The sequence below is a fragment of the Podarcis bocagei genome (genome assembly GCF_964188305.1).
Source record: "Podarcis bocagei genome assembly, chromosome: 7".
Classification (NCBI taxonomy): Eukaryota; Metazoa; Chordata; class Lepidosauria; order Squamata; family Lacertidae; genus Podarcis; species Podarcis bocagei.
Genome location: NC_138132.1, coordinates 52,263,823 through 52,282,740, shown reverse-complemented (window position 1 = coordinate 52,282,740; position 18,918 = coordinate 52,263,823). Strand labels below are relative to the sequence as shown.

General features: G+C 48.7%; 2 protein-coding genes across 3 annotated transcripts; one reads left to right on the top strand and one right to left on the bottom strand.

Annotated features, from left to right (window-relative positions):
* The first annotated feature begins 265 nt into the window (after window positions 1-265).
* Window positions 266-4,787, top strand: APRT (adenine phosphoribosyltransferase). Its single transcript, XM_081203815.1, has 5 exons — window positions 266-424; window positions 1,415-1,518; window positions 2,087-2,220; window positions 3,642-3,720; window positions 4,499-4,787. Exons 1-5 carry the CDS (start codon window positions 321-323, stop codon window positions 4,639-4,641), a joined length of 564 nt encoding a protein of 187 aa, XP_081059941.1. The 5' UTR covers window positions 266-320; the 3' UTR covers window positions 4,642-4,787.
* A 1,511-nt stretch (window positions 4,788-6,298) lies between these two features.
* Window positions 6,299-18,918, bottom strand: CDT1 (chromatin licensing and DNA replication factor 1). Of its 2 annotated transcripts, XM_081203808.1 has the most exons (10): window positions 18,175-18,916; window positions 17,269-17,415; window positions 15,999-16,246; window positions 14,940-15,134; window positions 13,012-13,160; window positions 12,415-12,500; window positions 11,484-11,672; window positions 10,413-10,553; window positions 9,233-9,434; window positions 6,299-7,885 (listed from the first exon to the last, which is right to left on the bottom strand). In XM_081203808.1, the coding sequence occupies exons 1-10, from the start codon at window positions 18,538-18,540 to the stop codon at window positions 7,722-7,724; spliced, it is 1,887 nt and encodes a 628-aa protein (XP_081059934.1). In that variant the 5' UTR covers window positions 18,541-18,916; the 3' UTR covers window positions 6,299-7,721. The 2 variants fall into 2 exon arrangements, with proteins under 2 accessions (XP_081059934.1, XP_081059935.1); XM_081203809.1 differs by lacking the exon at window positions 17,269-17,415 and having other exon boundaries at window positions 18,175-18,918.

Genomic DNA, 18,918 nt, shown 5'->3' with positions numbered 1-18,918 from the left:
CCGCTGGCAAAGTGGAGAAAAAGAACTCTCCGTTTTTAAAACCAAACATATTTAACGGCCTTGTTTCTGTGCACAAAGCTGGACCTTAAAACTCATGGTAAGTAAGGAGCCACTAATTATTTGTGGTTAATATAACCCCACATAGAAAGGGACCTGGAGGTTCTAACTTTCTTTGCTCACTCCACCCCCGCCAACCGCGCAAGAGTGGTGGTTCCTTATAACTAGCGTCGTCCCCCCCCCCGCCGAATGGTTTCTCCCAGGAGGACGACTCTGCCACGCATGCGCGTTGCTTCGTACCGGGCAGATTGGTTGCTCTAGCTATGGGCGCTGAGTTGCGGCAGCTGCGGCTGCAACAGAAGCGGCGGTTGGTCCAGGAGCGGATCCGGGAGTTCCCCGATTTTCCCACGCCGGGGGTGCTTTTCCGGTAAGCGGGACGGGTAGCGGCCACTTGGGGCTATATGTGATGCCGAGGTCTTGTTCCCCTGAGCATGTGCAGAGGGCAGTCCTTCCCCCTCCCTTGGGGAAGCGCTCCTGTTGCCAGTGAGCCACTACAAGGTCCCGGCGACTGGGGAAAGGAAAATGCACTCTGCCCATGCTCCGAAGCACACTTTTTTCTGACCGTAAACTTCTTCCCTCTGGTTGTCGAATGCCCCTCATTTAAGAGGCTCCAGGGCTCAGATTAAGCCGGTGCTCGAAGTAGGGGTGGGGGTGGTCGTCTTCTAAAAACATCCCTTTATTTATTATTACGCCCTCCATGCGCCTGGTGCTCTCCAAAGTAGCAGCAGGGCAGGTCTCTGGAGCAGAGTTTGCAGTCCAGAAGCATAATCAGTTATGTGCGCAGTTGCTACATGATTTGCCCCAGCACTGCAGAGATGAAAGGAGGCCCAGGCTGGTTTCTGGGGACAAAGTAGAACCAGGCGATCAGGGGACAAAGTAGAACCAGGACCCAGTGCTTCTGCCCTCTCAGCAAGTATGGGCATCCACAGGGGTGGGTGGGACATGACCCAAAACTCCCTGACTCCACAGTCTGTTTCTAGCATGCGTGGAACCTGAGATATGAGACAAAATGTGTAGCCATGATTCTTCTCGTTTTCTGCCCTGTTTCCCCCTTTCAGTGTTTTACTTTGCCCCAGCGAAAAGTTCCTGCTGAGGCCCATGCCCCAAAGAGCGCCATAGCAAGCGCAATATGCCACCTGTGGGCCAGGGGACGTGACTGAAGTGATACCTAGCTTTCAGGTTTGATTAAGCCTAGAGGAAGTGGGAGAATAAGGAAAATACACAAGAGGTTGGATACCTGTTGCTTTAACTTCATTTATAAAGCAGCTCCAATGCTGGATCCCAAATATTTTTCTTCTGAAGGATAATTCCCACTCACAAATAATTTCTTTTGACAAGTGCTTCTTTCTCTCCATAGAGATATCACCCCCCTCTTAAAGGACCCGGTTGCCTTTGCAGCTGCAATTGACCTCCTGGAAGCTCACGTCAAGGCCTCACATCCCCAGGTTGAGTACATTGCAGGTGAGTCAGGGACCAGTTTGTCTTTAAAGCTCTGGAGGGCACCAGGTTGGGGGAGGCTGTCCTTGAGAGAAAGTCAGTGGATCTTGAGGCCATGAATGCCCCGTCTACAAACATGCTACATCCTGACAACAAATCTTCCTCCCTTGACTCCTCTGAGTTCTCTGTGCATGCTCAGATGCACTCTTGGTCAAATGTATATGCCAAGGCTGAGCCACTGAAACCAGACAGTACTCCCTTTAAATCACAAAGAGCTTGGCATTTGCTCCACTTAAGCCTCCACTGAATGGCCTTGCAAACAGCAGCAGAAGTTTCTAAACCTGTGCCTGGTTTCTCCCTGGTCTGCTAACTTTCTACTTGCGGGGGATTGCACTGCATAGAGAAGCATTCTGTCATGTGAACGCGTGCAGGCCCCCTGCAATGTGAAGTCCAGAGACAGGTTTACAATCTCATCTTCCTGTCAGCAGGTAGAACGCCTCAGATACCACACTCACTGTGCCACAACGATGGGAGTACCGCTTTTAACTTTGAGGACTGAGAAAGTAAGCTGCTGCTTCTCTGCTTCTGACAGGTCTTGATTCCCGAGGATTCCTTTTTGGACCAGCTTTGGCACAGAGATTGGGAGTTGGATTTGTGCTAATACGGAAGAAGGGGAAGCTACCAGGTCCCACAGTGTCTGTTGTCTACTCTCTGGAATATGGCCAGGTATTGGTGGGGGGGGGGGTTCTAGGGGGTGGAGGTGGGGGCTAATCAAAGGATTTCAAATGCAGCTCTGGTGGAGGGGCTTCTAAAGATCGCCCAGTGTTGATTTATGCTGGCTCAGCAGGAGAATGCAAAGCCATTTTTTTTAAAAAGTGTATTATAATTTTTAATTTACCACATTTGTACACCAAAAAATCTTAGAGCAGCTTAGCAAAGTCAGCTCTAAGACAGTCTCTTCCCTCACGCTCACAATCTAAAAATACGTGACACATGAGGAAAAAGGAGGAGGGAAAAGCTGAAACACAAATTCTTTTTTCCCTTTATTTGCATTTTCAAAAACAGGAACAGAGCACACTTTACCCCCTCCGCCTGCCCCACTTACGACTTTGTACCAAATACAGCATGTATACATATACCATATAACTTCCCTTCTACCCTTTTCCTGGTTCCTTTGTTTTTCTACTCCATGTAATCACATCTTTTTAATCATCCAGTTTGTTATCTATTAAAAAAGTATTTCAACGCTGCTGGATTTACTTGAGGCCTGCTAAGCTATGTATTTGTTTATACTGGTTCTTATCCATTCCTCCTTGTATTCCTTCTCTTCGTTTTCTCTTATCCTGTTTGTCAGACCATCCAGTCCAGCATATTTGAACATTTTACACTGCCATTCTTCCTTAGTGGGTACTATAGTTGTTCTCCACCTTTGTGCCAATAAGGTTCTAGCTGTGGCGGTGGCATATAGTAATAAACTCTTGGTTGTTTTCTTACCTCCGTTGTTACCATTCCCAAGAGGAAAATCTCAGGTGTTTTGGGAAAAGTTTTCTTTTTAATATATATTTTTTTAATTCTTTATATATAGTTGCCCAATATTCCTTAATTACTTTACAGGACTGCCACATGTGGAAAAAGGATCGCTCAATTTTATTACACTTCCAACATCTACATTTTTCTTTTTTTAGACATTTTCGCCAATCTGGTGTGTGTTGAACACTATCTGTGGGTCATTTTCATATTTTATCGCATAGCATGCCATGAAATTCATATTCACTTTCCACAGCTTTTTGCATAATTCATAATCAATATTGTGACCCACATCTTGCCAAACACAAGTTCTTACGGTTCTTGGAAGTTACAACTGAGGCAAGTGGTGTTTCTGGCTGCCGTTTGCTTGATAAAGAGTAGCCCCACCCCCTGAAGTCCTCTTTCCACCCCAATCCCCATCAAATCACTTATTAACATCCATGCCACTGTTCTTCCCACAGACAGCTGACTTGCTGGCGGTTGAGTCCTCCCTGCTCCCTCACCAATGCCAGGCAGTTCTGTCCCACATTTTGGGGTGATGAGCCCCCCACCCCAGGATTCTGGCCACTACATTGCCCATTCAGCAAGCTTAAAATCCACCCTTCTTTTGCACCCCACAGGCAGAGCTCGAAGTTCAAAACGACGCAGTGAACCCCGGTCAGAATGTGCTCTTGATCGACGACCTGCTTGCCACAGGAGGTGAGAACAGGGCAGATACTGAGGCTGTTGGGTAGAGAGGATTGGCAGTCGGGGTCCTCTCCAGTTCTGCAGACACCCGAATGGAAGATGACGCCCCCGCTGGCTTAGCCCAAAGACAGACTTGCCATGTCCCTCCTTATTCCTGCTCTCTTGCCTGCCCAGGACCTTGTGGATTCATTGTGGGTGCTGGTCAGCACTGGGTGACATGCCAGGCTTTGCTTGCTCAAGCCATGTTTTTCCTCCTTAATCTCAAGTGTGCAACATGATAGTTCTGCACCCGAGAGTGGAACAAGTCTGCAATCTCCATGCTAGACTCGACATGTAAGCAGATCTCAAGGCTAAAACATTATCCAGGCTCATTTTTCTGCCCTTTTATTTTAGTTTCCTCCTCAAAAGTTGCCTGTCCACCACCTCTCAACTTGTGTCACATTTTTCCTGATGAGGAATTCTGGAGAACTCGGAAGCTTGCTTCCATTTTTTTACTTGGTCCTAATTACCCAATTGCAAACACATGGCGTAATGTTGGCCCACTTGGGTTTAAAATGGGATTTAACATATTGGTGGAGGATAAGGTTGTGCCCTGCCCCACACTGTTAAAAGCAGCATACTCTGAGTGCCAGTTGTTGGGAATCATAAGTTGGGGGAGAGATATTCCCATAGCTGTCTGGTTGGCCATGGAGGGAACAGGATGTGGGCTCCAGCTGTGGGTTCTTCTCATGTTACAATCAAGGGTAGCTGAACAGTGCAGTTTTTTCTTCTTTTCCCGTCTCTCATCTAGGGACCATGCAAGCTGCCTGTGAGCTGATGAAGAAGCTGGGGGCTAATATCCTGGAGTGTGTGGTGCTTATAGAGTTAAAGTCCCTTAAAGGGCAAGAAGCCATCAAGCCAAACCCCCTCTACTCGCTGCTGCAGTATGACTGATACCCAGGAGTGACCGCCTGCCTCAAGCCTTGTTTCAGTTGAGAGGGCCTTGCTGCCTTCCTCTGCCAAACAATTCCCGGCTTTGCATTGTTGCCTGCAAGCTTTCTTTCCTTTTTTTTTCTTAAAGTGACCCTTGCTCCCATCAAGTTGCCGTTCTCACCTTGGACTTTGTTCTCACCTTGGACTTTGTAATTGAAGGGCTAATTAAGTGCCATGGGAGAGGCTTTTATTATTATTAAAAGCACCAAGTGAAGCTCGGATTTTTCTTTAAGGCTATCTCCTTGTAGGCAGTCTTGGGGATGACTCGCTCACCAGAACCCAGGCCCAGAGGCTTCCCAGAGTCAGCCTTTTCAAAACAGAAGTCACTTGCACCTTTTAGAAAGCAAGAGATTGTTATTCCTCTATGCTTATTGGGGGGGGGGGCAGGGAGAGCCAGCCTGGTGTCCTTGAAACATTTTGGACTACAGTTCCCATCAGCCTCAGTAAGAAGACATGATGGAAGTTGTAGTCCTTGCAAAAGCTGGAATGCACCCCCAGGGCAGGGATGCCTAGGGTTGGCATCGGTCTTAGTTGCTAAATTCCACCTAAACCACACTAGCATATTATGGCCATCCTCTTAGAACACTTTGGATGAACTGCACCCTGAGCATTTCCCCCAATAGCTATGGCTTGCGGTTCTGCACAGGTCTTTCTTTTGGCACTGGAATGGAAAAGTACTTCTGTGCTCGAAACAAAATAAAAAAAATATCCTTCCAGTAGCACCTTAAGAGGCCAACTAAGTTTGTTATTGGTATGAGCTTTCGTGTGCATGCACTCTTCTTCAGATACTTCTGTGCTGTCCCAGATTCGAAACTGCTTGTAAAAAAGTGTCCCTTTCACATAATGTACAGTTGAGGAAGAGAACCAGGTAGTAAAAGCACCAGTGACTTAAAACCATCCAGTGTAAGAGTAGAAACATTTAAATTAATGGACATGACTTAGGTCTATTAATTTCAGTGGGTCTGCTCTAAGTAAAACATAGTGGACACAGCCCACTCTTACCCCTTTCCTTCCCCCGCCTCCTTGACACTCCTCAAAATAACTCTCCTGGCTAAAATCATTTATGCTATCAGCATTAATAGAGGCATACAAAATGTCTCTGCTTATGTTTACTTTAAAGCTAAAAATTATACTCTAATCACCATAGAACTTCTCTCATGCCAGCACCTTAAAAAAAAACACCAACTCCAAAAAGAATGAGAAGTTTTATTTGCATAATTAACAATGACACCATTTTTTCTAGCTAGATCTTCAGTTTTGCCATCAAAATACATTATGCAGACTCACCTGCGCCACTTTTCTAGTGTGGATTCTTCTGTTTGCTGTGGGTTTGGGGTTGTTTGGTTTTGTTGCATTCCGCTTTCTCTTTATTTTCATGCTGATTTCTAAAATGTTATTGCAAGGTTGCCCTAACTACTAAAAATGGCATCAAGATCATTTCAGTAAAAGGCAGTAGTAGCTACTGGGGGTCCTCAGCTGTTACTACTACCATCAGCCTCAGTTAGCACGGCTGGTGTTCAGGGATGATAGGAATTGGTAGTCCAGCGACAGCTTGAGGGCCTCAGATTAGCCACCCCTTAAGTTTGCAAGTGATGAAAGGTCCACAGAGTCAGTTAAGGTATTTGTGAATAGGGGTTTTATTCAGCTTCCTGTGGCCACAGAACAGATAATCCAGTGCTCCCACTGATGGTTTTGGAGTCAATACAGAATAGCTCTAGTGCTGCAATGCTAAGAGGCAGGTGCAGGCCAGGGACCTCAATTCAAGGGCCCCATTTAGCTCCCAAACACATGGATTGCCTAACAGAGTGAACTATAATTAATTTCATACGTTTAAGGCAAATAAGTCACAACAGCAGTTTGCACAGCAGCTGTCTCAGCATCTGCTAAAGGAAAGAGCCAAAAAAATAAAAGAAGGGGATGAGATGAGGTCACATGCAGTCACAAGGAAGTCCCTTTACTGGCAGATAGATTCCCTGGTTCCATGTGTGAGATTGTAGAGCCGTACAATGGGTTGAGCCAGCCTTTCCCAACCTCAGGGTCCCAGGTGGTTGGGCTACAAATCCCATAATCCTTAACCAGCCGGGACCTGTGGTCAGGGAAGATGGGAGCTGTAAGTCCAACATCTGGGGGAAGGTTGAGACAGGGTGCTCTAAGGCATGCAAAGTTAATTCCCCCCAAAGATCCTGGGAACTGTAGTTTACCACTCAGAGTTAGAACCTCTGCACCCTTAACAAACTACAGTTCCTAGCATTCTTTGGGGCAAGTGTAGTACGTTAAATGTATGGTGGACCTGTGACCTCAGGCTCAAGCGAAATTGCAGAAATCCACCACCGCTGCTCTTGGCTCAATCCCCTTTACTGAAGCTAAGGGACAAAAATGTCAACTAAATGGCTTGGCCAGTTAAAAATCACTCATTTTAAGGTCCTCCTGATCAATAAATAGTTATTGCTAAGGTTCATATACAAGTTATGTTTTACAACCAATTTTTTTAAAAGTACTTTTAATGTCCTCTGTCTACCAAGTCTTGGAGGAACTGAAACTCCCTTTGTGGAAAAGGCAGCTCCCACCCGTTCCTGCCAGATCAGGAAATGGAAATGCTAGTCATGAAAGGAGTAATGGCTTTGTGGTCCTGCAGCGTCATTCTCTATGCCTGTTCAGCTAATCTGGCAAGTGGGGAAGCGGTGCTGACAAAGAACTTTTTTAATGCACGAAGGTGAACAGTTTGGTACTTTGTTGTGATGCGCCAATCAAACTGAATTTCCTGGTTTGTATGTGCTGCCCTCTTGTGGCCTTACAGAAGCGTAACAGCTACACAGGCACCAGGATGGCACTTAGAAAACTAGGAGGGAAGGAAGGAAGGAGAGCTGCCATATCCGCTTAATTCTGAAAAAGCCACAATATTCACATTTTGCTCACATTCATGCAAGGAGAGAAAACGACACACACGTCTCTGGCCATTGGGGTCCTTTCCCAAGAGAGATTGGGACACAATGATGCTGTTGAGCCTAAGTCATGATCTTCCCCCCATCCTGCAGCATAGATTAGAGCCTTTCCTCTTCCTTTGCCCTTGCGGCCAGTCTCTCCGTGACAACGTTGAGGTCCACACTTTTGTCCAGCTTGATGTACGTTTCTTGCCGAATGGGGACAACGCTCACCCAGCCGGGCAGCAGCTCTGAGAGGAGACGAAGGTGCTTTTCTGTCTCTCCTGCAGGGACAGAGGAAGAGTTTCAGACAGAGCGCTGGGCCATCTGATTGTTTTCTCACTTAACAGCTTTTGTTAAGTGAGAACAGAAAGCCCCTGTCTATCATAGGAATACCCACTATAAATGACTCCATGGTGGTTAAATCACCACTGAAAACATGGCAGGGAAAGGACTCTTTGCATGCAGACGGTTTCACGATTAATCCTCTTAAAAAGATATGCAGCTTTTTTTTGTTAGAGGGCACATTCCCAGGGCTCCATGTATAGTAAGTCGGGAGTCACACACTGGCAGAGGGTGGTGCCAGGGGCAAAAAAGGGAAAGTTTTCTAGACTAGCGATCACCCTGCTTCAGATTAGAATACCTAGCCCAACTGGGTTTGATTGGGTTACCCTCAAGTATACAGAAGATTATTTTTTGGGTAAACACAACAGACCAATTCAGCCACTGTTGCAGTGGAAATAAAAAAATTCCTTCCAGTAGCACCTTAAAGACCAACTAAGTTAGTTCTTGGTATGAGCTTTCGTGTGCATGCACACGAAAGCTCATACCAAGAACTAACTTAGTTGGTCTTTAAGGTGCTACTGGAAGGAATTTTTTTATTTTGACTATGGCAGACCAACACGGCTACCTACCTGTAACTGTTGCAGTGGAAGTTGATCTTTTCCGATTGTGTGCTACAAACACCTATAAGGTGTTTGTTCTTACACAGCTGGGAGGTAAACAACTTCACCCCAAGCCATGTCAGGAGCAAAGCATTGCTTTGTAAGTCAAGTATTTAAAGACCAATTAAGCTGAAACTTTGATCTCGAACTTGCCTTCCACAGGAGGCAGTGATGGCCAGCAACTGGGATGGCTTTAAAAGAGGATTAGACTAACTCATGGAGGACAAGGCTACACCCTGCCTCCAATGTTAAGAGACATTAGGTCTCTGAATACCAAGCTGCTGGGAATCGCAGGTGGGCAGAGCACTGTTCCACTCCTGTCCAGCTTGCAGGCTTCCAACAGGTATCTGGGGGAATAGGATGCTCGGTTAGATGGGCCACTTGCCTGACCCAGCAGGCCAGTTCCTATGCTCCTAAAATACAGTTGTTCTGGAACTTCATAGAGGGGACACACTTTTAAAAATGGCTGGGGGAAATTAGAAAATAAACAGGAAGGAGCAAACCCCGATGGGGTGGAAGAATAGAGCAGATTCAGGTGTTGGGAGCCGCCTAAAATGAGGCATGATGGGAACTATAGTTCTGCAACATCCGAGGGGCACAGCTTCCCCATCTCTGCCTGGAGACAACGCATCACCCCCCTTCTCTCCCTCTCAAAGCTCGCCAGGTGTGCCCACTTCCTCCCCTTACCAAATGTCATGAGGGACCGGTAGCTGGCCATCATCCGCTGGCACGCCACCTCCATGGGCAGCGCCTGCTTCTTCTCCGCCACAAAGACGTTGCGCAGGACCCGCGCCATCTCCGGCAGACGCGACAGCATGTCCAGGCGCCGCTCCTGCTGCGGGTTCCGCACCATCAGCGCCTGCAGCTTTTGAACTTCCTTGGCTCTGACCTGAGAGAGAGAAAGGGGGAGAGGTGGTGGTGGTGGTGGTGGCAGCATCAGAAGGGATCAAAACTGATAGCTTCTACATGCAAAGCAGATGCTCTGCTGGAACTGAGCTATGCATCCTTTAGAATTCTAAGTGTGCATCTTGTCTGCGGCAAGGAAAGGGGGTGGGGGTCAGGCAGGGCAAAGAGCGTTGCAAGAAGAGCAAGGAGTGAGTCTGTGTGGGAAGGGGAAGAATATAAGAAGAGCCCGCAGGATCAGGCCATCTAGCCCAGCAGCCTGTTCTGAGTGGCCAACCAGATGCCCCCAATGGGAATCCCACAAGCAGGGCCCAAGCACAAAGGCAGTCTCCCATCTTGCAGTTTCCAGCAATTTGCACTCAAAGGTGCCACCCTATTAAGGCAAAGGGACCCCTGACCATCAGGTCCAGTCGTGGTCGACTCTGGGGTTGTGGCGCTCATCTCGCTTTATTGGCTGAGGGAGCTGGTGTATAGCTTCCGGGTCATGTGGCCAGCATGACTAAGCCGCTTCTGGTGAACCAGAGCTGTGCACAGAAACGCCGTTTACCTTCCCGCCGGAGTGGTACCTATTTATCTACTTGCACTTTGACGTGCTTTCGAACTGCTAGGTTGGCAAGAGCAGGGACCGAGCAACGGGAGCTCACCCCATTGCGGGGATTTGAACCACCAACCTTCTGATCGGCAATCCCTGGGCTATGTGGTTTAACCCACAGCGCCACCCGCGTCCCCCGCCACCCTAATACTACTTACTAAACTAAATAAAAATTAAAATAAAATAAAAGTAAGAGTAAGAGTAATGATGCATGACATGGAGCAGGTCAGTGGTCCTGCCCCATCTGCAAAACCCCTTTATGACTTTGGATGTTGGGACCTGGACTTCCCTACTTTACAAACCAAGAACAAAGGTTACCCACATCGCACAAGCCTGAAGCCTGCCTGGTGGAGGAGACGGCAAGGCACTCACCCTCTCCAACAAGGACTGCGACACCCCTTTCAGGCTGCTGGGGGTGCCAGCCGGAGCTGGCGGGGGTGGCCGAGGGGACTCCGGCACAGAGGGGCTGGTTTCGGCGGTCCTCAGAGCCAGATTGGCCAGCGCCTTCTCCATCTGTTGTTGGGTGTGGCAGAAAGAAAGAGAGAGCAGGTGGGTCAGCCATCAGTAGCAGTTTTTCTCACCTGGCAAGCAAAGGAGTCTTGCGTAGCTGAAAAGCAATTGCGATGCCATGCGTAACAGTAAACTGATATGCTCCTGAACAATTTCTCGCCCCCACCATGCACAAACAGCCCATTCAACTGAGATGCAGGTGGTTGAGGCAGCAGAGAGGACCTGTTGCTCCCTCTTCTCCATCACAGTAATCAACAACCAACTTTATCTAGCCACAGGCTTTCCCTCTCTAGTACCAAATTTTGGACCCCTCCCTTTTTTAGGGGGGGAGCTGCCATGGGCTGGCATGAAGGCCAAAATAAAAGCAAGTCCAAAGAAAAAATTGGCCAACTTCTGACTGCAGGGAAAGAGTCAATAGTCACACAAGGAGGCAGACCCATAACAACTGTTCATACTTCGATGGTCAAGATCCACTCATAATAAATTCAAGGTATCAGTACAAATTTATATAAAATATTCCTTACAAATTTAGTACACAGAAATTCAAAGTACTAGCATAGAAATCCCTATATGGCGCCTTCCTCAATATCTCCTATCCCAAGATTGGCAGGTGAGGCTTCAGTTGTGCCATCACTGGGGCATACCCAGTTGGCAGCAACCTACGACAGGGGCTTTTCGGTGGTGGCTCCCCATTTGTGGAATTCCTTCCACAAGGAATTCCATCTGACGGCTGAAAGAAGCTGCTCCTGGCAACCTTGAGAGATGAGTGGATAACTGTTTGCAATAAGGCTTTATAAAAAATTTAATGTTATTGACAGGTTTGCTGCCCCGGGGGCTCCTTTGCAAGGGAGAACAGGATATAAAATGGAAATAATAGCTAAGTCAAAGAGTTCCACCCACACTCAGAGGGCCTTCTCCTTTGGCCAGCTTTACCTTGGGCGTCATCAGGCTGCGAGCCTTGGCCAGAACCTCTTGAGCAGTCGTGATTTTGTCCACCTGCGGGGGCTGAGGCACCTCCGCAGGGACGATGTCGGGCACGTCATCAACATTGAACCGGGGATGCCACCTTGTCAGTTTGTCTTCCGGCACCACCATTGGAGGGTTGAGAGATGCCAAGAAAGCCTGCAGGGAGTTAGCACAGGGGAGGTGATGACTGACTATGCCTGATATAGCACCCGGACCAGCACCTGATAAGGTATAGCAAGGTTGTCCCAAACTTGAGTCTCCAGCTGCTCTTGGACTATAACTCCCATCAGGACTAGTGGTCAGGGATGAGGGGAACTGTAGCCCAGAAGCATCTGGAGACCCAAGTTTGGGAAACCCTGATGTGAAGCAACCCTCCATAGGAGGTATTTTCTCATTTACGTGACAAACGCAGGAAGGAGTGGAGGGAGGAGACGACAGCTGGGAGGGGGAAGGGCCAGTTGAAGAAGACCTTCAGAGGTCCTGGGCACTGACAAGATGATGGTGCCCCCATATGCAATTCAAAACAGGGATGATACTAAACCGTAAAATAAAATTGTATTTTTCAAGAGCTTGCACGTTTGCAGAAATGTGTGTGCATATTATGTCATGTGCAACCCATGGCAGGATCTGCTTTCTTCACATTCTTTTGGTCTACGTTAGCAGACATTAGTTGTCATTCCCCCCAGTTTAGGTGGGGATAAGTAATAAGAAGAGAACAGGAAAACAGGGGAAGACTGTGGAGTGTAAGATGCCTGAAAGTTCCAATTCTTTGGTCCTTTTTTTTTTGAACTGTCAAATTCTTCCCAGAGCTTCTCATACGTTGCTGGTGTATGTGCTTAGTCTGCTTACTGGGTAAATCCAGCACTTTTTTGGGGGGTGGGGAGGAGAAGAGACTCACCTTGTGGTGCCCTTTCACGATGTTAACCAAGTTCCTGCCAAATATTTTCCGACGCTGCATCAGGTGTGATGCCGACAGCTTCTCTCCTGAAACAAAAAATTGAAGGGTGATGGGCCACATCTCCCTCTGAAACTGCTGTTCCCTTCTACCCGCCAGTTCAGGGATGGGAAACCTTTGAGTTGGGCTGGAGGCGGGCACATGCCAGTGGTGGGCGGGGCCAGAGGCAAAAGTGGGCGGAGCAACTAATGTGGCATAGGCTGCTGTTTACACGCTCCTCTCCCCATCCTCCTCCCAAGGCAAGCAAGAGGCGCCACTGTCAGGAACAAACAGGGTGCAGCCCAAAAAGACTCCCAAGGGCCAGAAACAGGGGCCTGGAGAGCCACACCGGGTCCCCGGGACCAAGGTTGCTACAATGCTACAATGGTCCTACAATGACACACACTGGGGTGGTTCTTTGGCAACCCAGCACAAACGTCTTCAAGTTTGGTCCTTAGTACATTTCAAAGGGTGTGGCAGGAAACGTACAATGAAGTCTACCTTCCCACTTTCCTCCCGAGCTCATAGGAGCTTCTTTTGCGAATGCCGCACGGGACCCACCTGCCTCCAGCACGGGTTCAATCGTCAGCTGGTAGTCACCTCTCTTCTGACCAGGGGTGCCAAAGGTGGGAATGTTCTTCTCCTGGCGCATGATGTACGAAGCCGGATACACAGCTTTGATCTGACCCAGGTTCCGTTCTTCAAATTGCCTGCAGACAGGCAGGGAGAATATCAGCGCCCAAGATCTTGCACGCAATCAGAAGTTTATAAATGATCAGATAAATAGAATGTAATCAACCCCTTTGGGAGTGAACATCCCATTAATATGGTGGCACCCTCAAAATGAGGACCAGGCGAGTCTTGAGGTTCTTGGGTCTGGCAGACAGATACAAGGCACGCAAAGTAGGTTTGCACCCGTGATATTGTTGTTAAGTTATTAACCACCTTCTATGCAATCATCTCAAGGTGACATACTGTTAAAACCAGCAAGCAAACAAAAAACATTTAGAGACACAAAAAAAGCAGATAAATTTAAAACAAGATGAAAACCATCCAAAATAGACAGTGATGGCAAATACCCATTGGTCCAGCTGGGAAAGGCTGATGGAACAAATAACGATAAGAGCTGGAAGAGAGCCCAAGGGTCATCTAGTCCAACCCCCTGCAATGCAGGAATCACAACTAACATGTCTTCAGTTGTTCTCAGAAAGTGCAGACAGAGGGCGCCTGCTGAATCTCAACAGGAATGCTATTCCACGGAACAGGGGCAGCCACACTAAAAGCCCCGCTCCAAGCTGCTATGGGACAAACCTCTGAGATTTTTGGGACTTGCCCAAGAAACTTACCCGCAAACCAAGCAATCTGCTGGGTGTATAAGAGAGAAGGCAGTCTCACTCTCAAGTAACCTGACCCGGAGCTGTATAGGGTCTTGTATGTTAGTACCAACACCATGAGGACTAAAAGCTTGAAGGAAAAGTGGTCAAGAGTATCCACCTAGCCCAGCACTTTTGTCTCTCCGGCCAGAAGTCTTCAAGCAGAAGAAAGAGGTATTCTGACTCTAGCTGTGGAGGTTCCAACACCATTTATCACTGCCAAGAGATCCCAAGACCAGTTACCCAGCTTCCATGATTTTATCTAGGCAAGGGAATGGGAAACCTTTGCAGGGGGGGCCGTGCATGTGGGAGTGGTAGACAAGGGTCGGGGCAAAAGTGAGCAGGGCAAGAGCTGCAACTCTTAACTTTGAGCAGTAGGGGGCAGTCCAACCTCCTCACCAAAAGTTAGGCTTCTACAGCCCCTCGCATCCATTCAAGCAACCGAGCAGCATGACCACAGTTTAATGCAGGGGTAGGCAACCTAAGGCCCATGGGCCGGATGCGGCCCAATTGCCTTCTAAATCCGACCCGAGGATGGTCCGGGAATCAGCGTGTTTTTACATGAGTAGAATGTGTGCTTTTATTTAAAATGCATCTCTGGGTTATTTGTGGGGCATAGGAATTCGGGACAGTGGACTGGCCCACGGCTGAAAAAGGTTGCTGACCCCTGGTTTAATGGGTCCTCAAAGCACTCTGGGCACAGAGCAGGTTTGGCGAGGGTGTGTGGCATTGGAAGAGCACTGGGGGCCAACCAGAGGTGTCTGGAGCTGATGACAACACCCTGTGTGCTGAACTTCTTTGGTTCACCACTCATTGCACAAAGTACTATTGCTTTCTGCTCAGGGAAGGCCATCCATTTTTTTACATGCCAAGTAATTAACATCAGGGGGAAAAACCACCAGCCCAGAAGGGAATTCTGGTCTACCGCTGTGTTACAAAGGCTGCTCTCATCTTCACTCTGTTATTCCCAATTGGCATCCTGGGCAGAATTATGAGCTTGCCAGGTGGAGAGATAGTCACTCTCTCTGCCTCTCCGGACTGCTCACAGGCGACTGCTCACAGGCGACTGCCCCCTGCGCTCCCTGCCCACCCCCAGGAGAAAGGGTGAGCTCTCACCTGCGCATCATGTCCTGGATGCCTTGCTTGACCTTGGCAAAGGTCACCGTCTCTGAGCGGTTGAAAAGCATCCCCACGATGGTGTCCATGCTGCGGAACATCTCGGCCAGCACCTTGTACTTGTAAGGCAGCGTGAGTCCCGGGGGGACGTCCTGGGCGAGGTTGTGGAAGCGCTGGAAGGCTGGTGCCTTCGCACTGGGAAGATGGGGAGAATAAAATAATCGGGTGTTTCCGTCACACGGCAGCACGATGTCACCTTAGCTCTCACACAGGTAGTTGTTGGTGGAGGTTTTGGATGATAGTCGCAAGCATTTAAGAGCAGCAAAGCCATTTTCAGATCTGCTGTACAAGTTACTGAGGGGCACCTTTCTAGCGGATCAAAAATATTTTTAAATCAATTTATTGGCTGGGCGTTGCAGTCCTAATTATTGACTGGGACATCCAACCATCCTGCAGACTCAAATGGTAGGAGACGCCCAGCTCTGCTTAGGATTGGGCTGTTTGATGGCCTAGAACAGGGATGGCTCACTTGTCGCTGTCCAGATGTTGCTAGACTCCCACCAATCCCAGCCAGCGAGGCCAATAATCTCTAGGGGAAATGGCAGTCACATAACAATTGGGGTGGGCACAAGCTAACCACCCCTAAACTCAATCAAACAATCAATTACTCTATTATGGCCAATAGCCAGTAACCAGAAAGGAATTTTGTACAAATATACAACATACAAAACAAAACAGAAAACGACAGCAATCAAACTATTAGTATAACTGTTGTACTACAGAACACCAGGCACAGAAAACAAATTTATAAATTTGTTAAAATTAATCCCTGCAGAATTTTACATGCAGCAGCACAATATTACACACAAAGAAGGAAGATGGATGAGTACTGATATGCTAAAAGTAAAAAGGCATCAAATGCAAACTGTCGCCCTGGGAATTTCCAAAAAAAAGGGTTCAATACCCTAAGACCCCTAATCTAGAAAATCGCCATGTCCCCTCTCACCAGACACCTGATTTCATCACCAAGGCCAATCCCTCAGAAAGCTCTTCCCCTACCTGGTCTCTGCTGTTGGCTCAGGATTGCTTTTGCCCAGCTGGAGTTGAGAGAGGTTCCTCACTTTCTCCTTCTCAGCCTCTTTCCTCTTGCTGATTTTGGATTCCAGCAGCCGAGCCCGTTTTAATCTGCTCTTTATGTCACCGTCAGCCTCTGAGGAGCTGGCTGGCAAAGTGACTTTCTGTGCCAGGGCACGGATCTTCGCCAGACGACCGCTCAGCTCCGCCAACTTCTCCTTAGACACCACCTCCTGTTTGGAAGGAGAGAAATCTCAGCTAGGGAGATTCCTGCCTTATTCACATAGGGAAGGAAAGGGCAAGAACGACCTCTCTCTGCCAGAGACCCTGGAGAGGGACTGCCATTGAGAGTAGACAGCAGTGGCCTGAATAGGCTAATAGTCTGAGCTGCTATAAGGCAGCTTCTTATGTTCATTTGTACAGGCGACTCTCCCTTTTGAAATCTAACTATCCAGCAGACAGTCCTTTTAAGTAATCTCTACAGTTTGGTACTTGCCAGTGGCAAGCGGCAAACAGTGGCGAGGTAAGCAACTGAATGGCCTGTGAGCATCACAGACTCCATCAGACTGCCAGCCCTCAATCACTACGGTTGCAATTCTTAAGCAAATTTAGCAGCAGTGCTTCATCTTTCCTTAATCTCGCAGCTCTGAAGTAGTCAGTGTTAGAAACTGAGATATGAAAGCTAGAAGCTAAATAGCACCTTAAACCGAGGTTACATGTGCTACAACAGAATGTCTAGCCACCCATTTTTTAAAACAAGGATACGAAGCTGAAAATGAATGAAGTGCAGCTAAAATATTATGTTCATTTTTCACAGGGTCTAGTCCTTCCCCTGCCCACCCCTCTAATATTCTTAAGAGGGTCTCTTCTCCAGTCTTCAGAGAGTAGCTGGAAGTGGGGAGGCAGAAAAAGCTCCTTTCCTTCCACTCCGCAGTTTTAATTTGAAATCTTAGGCACAGTACTGCACCCAGAACTCAGAAACTGCTTGCACTAATGAAATTCCCTGTTGCAAAATGCGCCTAGAACAATGAGAGTTTTGAACACAGGAAAGAGTGCTGGGCCATTAGAATCTGGAGCCACTGAACCCAGTCAATGTGTAAGCTAATGACAAAGGGTGCTGTGGCAGCTCAGAGGCTATCAGGTTTACTGAGCTGTACAAGCTTCAAGAGGCAGCAGAATGCTATGTCAGATGTTTAGAGATGGTGGCCTATACAATCCAAAGGCCACCCCACCCCCCTTCTTCTCCAAGGCTCACCTTCTCTACTGACACTATGCCAGGCTGCACTGTGGTCTCCAGCTGCAGACCTGGTGAAAGAGTTCCATTGGCCAAATCCTTTGCCTTTTTATCCAGACTGGAGGGGCTGGGTAGCCCAAGGGCTGTGGGGGAAGCAAAGCCTGGGACCTGAAACAGAAGCACTCCAGTCAGAATTGGCAACACATCTCCCTTCAGAATACCAGTTGCTTAAGGGAGTTGAGTATGTAGCCTGGAGAAGAGAAGGCTAAGAGTTGACATGATGGCCAGCTTCAAATATCTGAAGGGCTGGCTTGTTTTCTGCTGCTCCAGAGTGTGGGAACCAAACCAATGGATTCAAATTACAACTGAACACAGTATTCCAAGTTTTCTAACCGCATTGGGTTCTCACTACAAACCCATATTCCCTCCTTGGTCAGTTCCCACCAATTCAAACCAATTGCAGCACAAATGCATGTGCTGCAAAGTCAGGGGGATTATACATATTTTGCTCTGAGCCCCATTAACCATTTTAATGCCCATTTCAAAAGTATTCTTTTTCCCATTTTTGGGCACAGTGAATAACAAGGCCTCTACACTACGACAACTTAATAGCACCGCCATATACAGGAACAGTCTACCTCAACCATCCAAGACACTGCAGACAAACCAACGTGGGAATGGCTTGGCCATCTGCCGGGCTCAGGTCTGACCCCACAGGTCTCTTCCCTAGAAAGGTGCCTGCTGCTATGTCGCCTCAGAGCTCACACCCGGGAAGGATCAAGAAAATACGAAGGGGCGGGCCCATTCACACAACCCCGACTTCCACCCTTTCCCACTACACAACAAGGCTCCGGGCAACTAATCCGTATTAAAGACGCTCGAAGTCAGAGCGCGCGGTCCTGTTTCCCCTCCTTTCGGATCACTCACCGCCTCCCCTTTTTCCTCCGCGGGCATCACCAGCGTCTTCCGGGCGGTGCCCTTCGCACCGAGGCGGCGGCGGCCTTGGGCAGAGACCGGCGTGAGCTCCGCCTCGGGCTCCGGCCTGCGCCTTTTCCTGCTGCTGCTGGGCTGCGAGGGCTGCGGGCAGCTGGAGCCGAGCGGGGTGCTAGGAGGCTCCAAGAGGCCCAGCCCCGTCTCTTCCTCCTGCTGCTGCTCCTTCTTCTCGGGCCTGCCGGCCTCCAGGGGCTCGGGGGCTCCATCAGCTTGTACCTTCCGGCGTTTGGCGCTCAAGCTGCCCGCCGCGGGGCCCTTCTTGTTCTGCGCGAAGAAATCGGTGACCCGGAGCTGCGCCATGGCGTCCACGTGGCCGCTTCTTCTCCCGATGGAACGTTCCGAGCCCGGCTTGCTACTCAGCGTTCCATCCGGCGGCAACAAAGTATCCGACTTTCGCGGGCTTGGCCTAAGTCCCGCCCCTTAGCTTGCTTCCTTTCCCGCGCTGGCGCGGACGAGCTCTTAAAGGCGCCGCGTAGCTTTTCCTGCCTCCATTGCTTGCAGAGACCTGTGGGGTCGGACCTGAGCCCGGCGAAGCAGAACTAGAAAGGTGGCGCTGCTTCTTTTTTCTGCAGGAGCGGGGGAACCTGTAGTCCTCAGAATGCTGTTGAACTACAACTCCCACCATCTTCGGCCATTGGCTATGCTGGCTGGGGCTGATGGGAATGGTAGTCCAAAACT

Bases quoted from the DNA above. Each gene is read 5' to 3' on its own strand.
- CDT1 (XM_081203808.1), bottom strand. From the start codon at position 18,540: ATGGCGCAGCTCCGGGTCACCGATTTCTTCGCGCAGAACAAGAAGGGC. The intron at 16,247-17,268 runs GTGAGCCTTGGA...CCTTCCAAACAG, and splicing joins GCATAGTGTCAGTAGAGAAG to GAGGTGGTGTCTAAGGAGAA. The intron at 11,673-12,414 runs GTGAGTCTCTTC...AACTCCCTGCAG, and splicing joins TCGTGAAAGGGCACCACAAG to GCTTTCTTGGCATCTCTCAA.
- APRT (XM_081203815.1), top strand. From the start codon at position 321: ATGGGCGCTGAGTTGCGGCAGCTGCGGCTGCAACAGAAGCGGCGGTTG. The intron at 425-1,414 runs GTAAGCGGGACG...TTCTCTCCATAG, and splicing joins ACGCCGGGGGTGCTTTTCCG to AGATATCACCCCCCTCTTAA. The intron at 2,221-3,641 runs GTATTGGTGGGG...TGCACCCCACAG, and splicing joins ACTCTCTGGAATATGGCCAG to GCAGAGCTCGAAGTTCAAAA.